The sequence below is a fragment of the Somniosus microcephalus genome, unplaced genomic scaffold, assembly GCF_052327205.1.
Source record: "Somniosus microcephalus isolate GS21.2 unplaced genomic scaffold, FLI_Smic_1.0 unresolved_chr2, whole genome shotgun sequence".
NCBI classification, from domain to species: Eukaryota; Metazoa; Chordata; class Chondrichthyes; order Squaliformes; family Somniosidae; genus Somniosus; species Somniosus microcephalus.
Window position 1 is genome coordinate 41,699,139 of NW_028225180.1, and position 8,275 is coordinate 41,707,413.

The window sequence follows — 8,275 nt, forward strand, 5'->3', positions numbered from 1 at the left end:
CAGATAAGGCGACCAAAACTGCACACAATACTCATCATGTTGTCTCACCAAGGCCCTGTACAACTGCAGCAAGACATCCTTGTTCCTGTACTCAAATGCTCTCGCTACGAAGGCCAACATAACATTTGCCTTCTTAACTGCCTGCTGCACCTGCATGCTTACCTTCAGCGACTGCTGAACAAGGACACCCAGGGCTCGTTACCTTTCCCCTTATTCCAATCTACTGCCTCATGGCCTAGAAATTTGGGTCCCAGCGCGTGAGAATGCACAGGGTACTCACACGTAGGCCCAATGAAAGTGCCGGTTCCATGCATGCACTGCGCATGCACGGGAAACCTGCACTTCTGTTCCCCTGAAATAAGTGGTTCAGAAGTCGAACGCGTGCGCTGGAGAGGCAGCACTTGCTCATTGAACTTACTTTTTTTTGCAGGTTTCTCCAGAACGGTAAGTCTCCAGAAGTTGCACTTTTAAAAAGCAGGCACAAGGCCTGCTTTTAACAAGGTAAATGGTGAATTAATTCAAATTAAAACACTTTTTCCATAGGTTTATTATTTTTCAATATTTTAAAGAAAGATAAGATTATTTTTAGCCATTTAGAAAATGTAATTTTTTTTCCGCAAATTAAATTATTGTTTTAAATAGTTATTTCATGTAATTTATAGTTTATTTACAAATGTGACGTTTTTTAAAAAAGTATTTGAGGTTCTAGTGATGTTTTGGGGCCTATAGTGTTTATAGGTTTGACAGCTCTTCCTGTCAAACTTATGAATGAAGCATTCCCTGCGACCATTGGCTCTCCATGGACCACTTGATCCCAGGGATGCAGCGAACTAACTGCACCCCTGGGATGCACAACCACTGCATGCCGGCAGTTGGAGGAGGTCCAGGATCCGAAGACCATCAGGGCCCACAGCTCAACGGCCAGCATGCTAGTTAAGTGCCGGTCGGTGGCTTGTACCCGCGGGAAGACCCTGACCCGAATTTCTGGGCCATTGACTTTGACAGAAACCTGGCAATGTTGTGATGACACTTTTACCCTAAATGAACTTTCGCCACCTGTTTATACAGTTCAGGACTCGTCCAACCATACCGGAATAGTGGCGGTTTGGCGCTCATCACTAAATCACACCTTGGTCTGTCTCCCTACTCCACTGGCACCTTTTCCTTCTTGTTTCACTCCTCTTGTCTCTCATTTGAAATCCTCATCTTCTACCGCCCACAGAAGTACCATGCCAAATTTCTTAAATATATCTTCACTGCTTACATCTCGCGGCCTCTGCACGGAGGGAAATCTCATCCTTGGTGATTTCAACCTCCATCTCAACTCATATAGCTCTCTCTCTTCTAGGTTCACAGCCCTCCTATCCTTCCTTAATCTGTCCCTCCATCTAAACTTCTACATAAGAAATAGGAGCAGGAGTAGGCCATACGGCCCCTCGGGCCTGCTCTGCCATTCAATACGATCATGGCTGATCTGAATGTAGACTCACGTCCACTTCCCTGCCCTCCCACCGTAACCCCTAATTTCCTAATCTGCTAGGAAAATGTCTATCTCCATTTTAAATTTAATTAATGTTGCAGCTTCCACAGCTCTCTGGGGTAGCAAATTCCATAGATTTACTGCCCTCTGAGTGAAGAAGGTTCTCCTCATCTCAGTTTTGAAAGGGGAGCACCTTATTCTAAGATTATGCCCCCTAGTTCTAGTCTCACCCATCAGTGGAAACATCCTCCCCGCATCCACCCGATCAAGTCCCCTCACAATCTTATATGTTTTGAGAAGATCGCCTCTCATTCTTCTGAACTCCAATGAGTAGAGTCCCAACCTACTCAACCTTTCCTGATACGTCAACCCCCTCATCTCTGGAATCAACCGAGTGAACCTTCTCTGAACCGCCTCGAGAGAAAGTATATATTTTCTTAAATATGGAAACCAAAACTGCACGCAGTATTCCAGGTGTGGCCTCACCAATACCCTGTATAACTGCAGCAAGACTTCCCTGTTTTTATTCTCCACCCCCTTGCAATAAAAGCAAAGATTCCATTGGCCTTCCTGATCAACTGCTGCACCTGCATACTAACTTTTTGTGTTTCATGCACCAGGACCCCCAGGTCCCTTTGTACTGTAGCACTTTGCAGTTTCTCTCCATTTAGATAATAACTTGCTCTTTGATTTTTTCAGCCAAATTGCATAACTTCACACTTTCCAACATTATATTTCATCTGCCATATCTCTGCCCACTCACTTAGCCTGTGTATGTCCTTTTGCAGGTTTTTTATGACCTCCTCACTCACTGGTTTCCCTCCCATCTTTGTATCATCGGCAAACTTGGATATGTTGCACTCGTTCCCTTCCTCCAAATCGTTAATATAGATTGTAAGGAGTTGTGGTCCCAGCACTGACCCCTGCAGAACACCACTAGTTCCTGATTGCCAGCCCGAGAACGAGCCATTTATCCCAACTCTTTGTTTGCTGTTAGATAGCCAATCTTCCACCCATGCCAGTATATTACCCCAATCCCGTAATTTTTTATCTTGATCAGTAATCTTTTGTGTGGAACCTTGTCAAATAACTTTTGGAAGTCCAAATACACTACATCCACTGGTTCCCCTTTATCCACCCTGTATGTTACATCCTTAAAGAATTCGAGCAAATTTGTCAAACATGACTTCCCCTTCGTAAAACATGCTGACTCTGTCCTATTAAATTATGTTTATCCAAATGCCCTGTTACTGTATTCTTAATAATGGACTCCAACATTTTGCCAACCACAGATGTTAGACTAACTGGTCTATAGTTTCCAGCTTTTTGTCTACTTCCCTTCTTAAATAAGGGTGTTACATTAGCAGTTTTCCAATCTGCCGGGACCTTTCCTGAGTCCAGGGACTTCTGGAAATTAATCACCACTGCATCCACAATCCCTACCGCCACTTCTCTCAAGACCCTAGGATGTAGGCCATCAGGTCCGGGGGATTTATCTGCCTTAAGTCCCATTATTTTACTGAGTACCATCCCCTTAGTGATTTTAATCGTGTTTAGCTCCTCCGTGCCCCCCACTGCCCCCTGTTTGTCCAGTGTTGGGATATTTTTAAGCGTCCTCTACTGTAAAGACTGATACAAAATATTTGTTCAGCATCTTTGCCATCTCCATGTTCCCCACCACTAGTTTCCCAGTCCCATCCTCTAAGGGACCAATGTTCACTTTAGCCACCCTTTTTCTTTTTATACAGCTGTAGAAACTCTTGCTATCTGTTTTTATATTTTTTGCTAGTTTACTTTCATAATCCATCTTCCCTTTCTTAATTAATCTTTTAGTTATTGTTTGCTGGCTTTTAAATGCTTCCCAATCTTCTATGTTCCCACCAAATTTGAGTAACTTATATGCCCTTGTTTTCAGTCGGCCCCCATTTCATTTTCACTTGTAATTGTTCCACTCCTTCCCCCCCCTTTCCTTTTGTTTCTCTCTCACACCTGGCAGCTATCTTTTGCCCTGCCAGTACACTTTACACCTAATCTCAGCCCATTACCATCTCGTCTAGCTTCTAATTTCTTTTACTTCTTTTGTTTCTTTTATTCTTTTGTCCGATCGCAGACCTGCCTTCGATCCAGTTTCTTTTCTTTCCAGTTTTGAAGAAGGGTTCGACCCGAAATGTCAACTCAAATTTCTCTCCACGGATGTTGCCTGACCTGCTGAGTTTTTCCAGCATTTTCTGTTGTTATTTCGGATTTCCAACATCTGCAGTATTTTGCTATCGTACTATCCTTTATTACTTTACTAAGCCACGGATGGCTGTCTTTTCTTTTACTCCCCTTTTTCCTCAGTGGAATATAGTTATCTTGAAAGATGTGAAATATCTCCTTGAGTGTAGACCACTGCTCTTGTACTGTCTTACACTTTAATCTGTTTTCCCAGTCCACTTTAGTCAATTCTACTCTCATACCTTCATAGTCTCCTTTATTTAAGCTAATCTAACCATATTCATGGCCACCACCTGAAGCTCGCCATCTCATATAGCCTCTTTACTCCAATCATGTCACTCACAGATAAGGCCATCTCTGATCACTTCTTGTATGCTCTCTACTCATATTTCTCTTCCACCACCAACCATAATTCCTTCCCTGTCTTGCCCTGTAATTACTCTCCCTCAATCACTTACAGCTGCATTTACAAGTTTCCAACTGATTACTCATTGGTCTTGCATTCAGGGAGAGGATGCGGGGGGTGGGTAGGCGAGGAGAGAGTGGAGGTCATAGGTGCGTAGGTGAGACGAGGAGGAAAACAGCAGACAAGGAGACGGGGGAGTGAAGACTGCGGGTGGGGAAGAGATGGGGCAGGTGACTTCGGAGTGGATGGATGGAGAGATGGGCAAGTTGTAAATGGTGGGAGAAGAAGACATGGAGTAGAAAGGAGACAGAGAGGGAAGAAGGAAATGGGAGAGGAAGGAGACTGGGGGTGAGGGAGCTGGGGGACAGGAAGACGGGGCAAAGAGATGGTACGGCGAGGAGATGGGGGATGAGATGGTCCATGGAGCCGGAGAGCGAGGAGAAGGGGTGTGAGGAAACAGGGGCATGGAGACAGGGGTCGGAGATGCAGAGAGAGGTGAGGAGACAGGTGGCGACAAGACAGGGAGATATATCTGCATTAGGATCCTGCCAGGTGTGTAAGGGGATTCAATGTGTGTCAGGATCCTGCCAAGATTGTATAGGGTTTCACAATGTATCCGAATCCTGCCAGCTGTGTATGGCGTTCCACAGTGTATCGGGATCCTGCCTGGTGTGTATGGGGTTTCACAGTGTATCAGGATCCTGCCAGGTGTGTAGGGGGTTTCACAGTGTATCAGGATCCTGCTAGGTGTGTATGGAGTTTCACAGTGTATCAGGATCCCAAGGTCTGTAAGGGGTTTCACAGTGTATCAGGATCCTGCCAGGTGTGTATGGGGTTTCACAGTGTATCAGGATCCTGCCAGGTGTGTATGGGGTTTCATAGTGTATTAGAATCATGCCATTTATGTACGGGGATTCTCAGTGTATCAGGATATTGCAATGTGCATATGGGGTTTCACAGTCTATCAGGATCCTGCCAGGTATGTACGGGGTTCCACAGTGTATCAGGATCGTGCTCGGTGTGTATCCTGTTTCACAGTGTGTCAGGATTCTGCCAGGTGTGTATGGGGTTTCGCCGCATATCAGGATCCTGCCCGTTGTCTATTGTTTTTCACAGTATATCAGGATCAGGACAGGTGTGTATGGAGTTTCACAGTGTATCAGGATCCTGCAAGGTGTGTATGGGATTTCACAGTGTATCAGGATCCTGCCAGGTGTGTATGAAATTTCACAGTTTTTCGGGACCCTGCCAGGAGTGTATGGGGATTCCGTGTATGAGCATCCTGCCAGATGTGTACTGTACTTCACAAATCCGGCCATTGGTAAGAATTACTTAGAGAGTGCAGGCCAATACCAGCATTATTCCTGAGTTATAGAATATGCTGAACGATTAATTAAGCAGGTTTTTCATTCATAAGAACGTCAGAACTGAAGAAAAAGGAGCAGGATTAGTCCATTCGGCCCATTAAGCCTGCAGCACCAATCAATAATATGGCTGATATGATCTTGGCATCAACTCCACTTTCCTGTTGGCTCCCAATAATTCTTGATTGCCCTGTTTATCAAAAACCTTTTCTGAACTGCCTCAAATGCAAGTATATCCTAAATTAAATAACGAGACCAAAACTGTATGCAGTACACCAGGAGTGGTCTCACCAACGCCATGTGCAGTTGTAGCAAGTCTCCCTACATTTATGCTGCAGCCCTCTTGCAGGACAGGCCAATATTCCATTTGCCTTCCGAATTATTGCTGTACTGCATGCTAATTTTTTGTGGTTCATGTACGAGGACACCCAGATTATGCTGTACCACAGAATTCTGTATTCTCTGCATTAAAACATATTTTGCTTTTTATTCTTCCTAACAAATTGGATAACCTCACATTTTCCCACATTATACTCCATCTGCCAAATATTGCCCACTCACTTAAACTATCTCTATTCCTTTGCAGACTCTTTGTGTACTCCTCACAACTTGCTTTCCCATCTATCTTGGAAGCGTCAGCCAATTTGGCAACAGTACACTCGGCTCTTCATCCAAGTCCTTATTATAGACTGTAAATAGTTGAGGCCCCAGCACTGATCCATGTGGCACCCCACTAGTTACATTTTGCCTGCCTAAAAATGACCCATTTATTCAGAATCTCTGATTTTTTTTATTCTGCCAATCCTCTATCCAATATATTATATTACCCCCAACCCCGTGAGCTCTTATCTAGCTCTCCACGTGTGAGACTTCTACTGCCTCGTAAAGATGCACAAAGCCAACACACCCGGACGTCCTAGTGTATCAGGCAACGGAACCCTGTGTGAGAACCTCACTGGATACGTCGAGGGCATCCTGAAACCCATCGTACAGGGTACCCCCAGCTTCTGTCGCGACACTACAGACTTCTTACAGAACCTCAGCACCCAAGGCCCAATTGAACCAGGAAAACTCCTCGCCACGATGGACGTCTCGGCACTCTACACCAGTATCCCCCACGATGACGGCATCACTGCTGCAGCCTCAGTACTCAACACCAACAACAGCCAATCTCCAGACGCCATCTTGCAACTCATCTGCTTCATCCTTGACCAGAATGTCTTCACCTGCGACAACCAGTTCTTTACACAAACACACGGAACAGCCATGGGGACCAAATTCGCACCCCAATACGCCAACATCTTCATGCACAAGTTCGAGCAAGACTTCTCCGCTGCACAGGATCTCCAACCAACGCCATACACCAGATATATCGGTGACACTGTCTTCCTATGGACCCACGGCGAAGAATCACTGAAAAGACTACATGATAACATCAACAAGTTCCATCCCACCATCAAACTCACCATGGACTACTCCTCAGAATCGGTTTCATTCTTGGACACACGAATCTCCATCAAAGACGGACACCTCAGCACTTCACTGTACTGCAAGCCCACGGTCAACCTCAGGATGCTCCACTTCTCCAGCTTCCACCCTAACCACGTAAAAGAAGCCATCTCCTACGGACAAGCCCTGCAAATACACAGGATCTGCTCAGATGAGGAGGAACGCGATGGATACCTACAGATGCTGAAAGACGCCCTCGTAAGAACGGGATATGACGCTCGACGCATCGATCGACAATTCCGATGGGCCACAGCAAAAAATCGCATAGACCTCCTCCGAAGAATAATACGGGACACAACCAACAGAGTACTCTTTAACGTCCAGTACTTCCCCGGAGCAGAGAAACTACGCCATGTTCTTCGCAGCCTTCCACATGTCATCGATGATGGCGAACACCTCGCTAAGGCCATCCCCACGCCTCCACTATTTGCCTTCAAACAGCCACCTAACCTCAAACAGACCATCGTTTGCAGCAAATTACGCAGCTTTCAGGAGAACTGCGACCACGACACCACACAACCCTGCCACGGCAACCTCTGCAAGACATGCCAGATCATCAACACAGAAACCATCATCACACGTGAGGACCCCACCCAACAGGTGCATGGTACATACTCATGTGACCCGGCCAACGTTGTCTACCTCATACTTTGCAGGCAAGAATGCCCCGCAGCATGGTACATCGGGAAGACCATGCAGATACTGCGAAATCGGATGAACGGACACCACGCAACAATCGCCAGGCAGGAGTGTTCCATCCCGGTCGGGGAACACTTCAGCAGTCAAGGACATTCAGCCTCCGATCTTCGGGTAAGCATTCTCCAAGGCGGCCTTCGAGACACAAGACAACACAAAATCATAGAGCAGAAACTGATAGCCAAGTTCTGCACTCATGAGGACGGCCTTAACCGGGATCTTGGGTTCATGTCACGCTACATGTAACCCCACCTGATGCAGGGTCATCCAGACTCGAGTCGACATTGGCTTGTTCTCTCTGCACAGATGCGGCCGGGCCTGCTGTGACTTCCAGCAAAAAAAATGTTTTTTTGACTGTTTTTTGTTTTTCATACAGACCCCAGCATCTGCAACATTTGACCCCTTGTGACCCCACCTCATTGTTCTTTGATGTAATGTTTTTCTGGCCAACCTGTTTGGACACCATTCACACCTTTGATTGCTGTGATTATCACTCTGCCGAGGTGCGATAAATGGCAGTTAGAAAGATTACCTGTAATGATCTGGCATTATTCTCTGACTATATAAGCTGTGTCTTTATGCATCTCTCCACTTCAGCTGACG

General features: G+C 45.8%; 1 protein-coding gene across 1 annotated transcript; it reads left to right on the top strand.

Moving 5' to 3' along the window:
• Window positions 1-6,550: 6,550 nt before the first annotated feature.
• On the top strand, window positions 6,551-7,918 carry LOC147092564 (uncharacterized). Its single transcript, XM_085975739.1, has one exon. It carries the CDS (start codon window positions 6,551-6,553, stop codon window positions 7,916-7,918), a length of 1,368 nt encoding a protein of 455 aa, XP_085831865.1.
• Window positions 7,919-8,275: the final 357 nt, after the last annotated feature.

What these genes read in the sequence shown, in the direction of transcription:
- LOC147092564 (XM_085975739.1), top strand. Translation starts at nt 6,551, where the DNA reads ATGGACGTCTCGGCACTCTACACCAGTATCCCCCACGATGACGGCATC.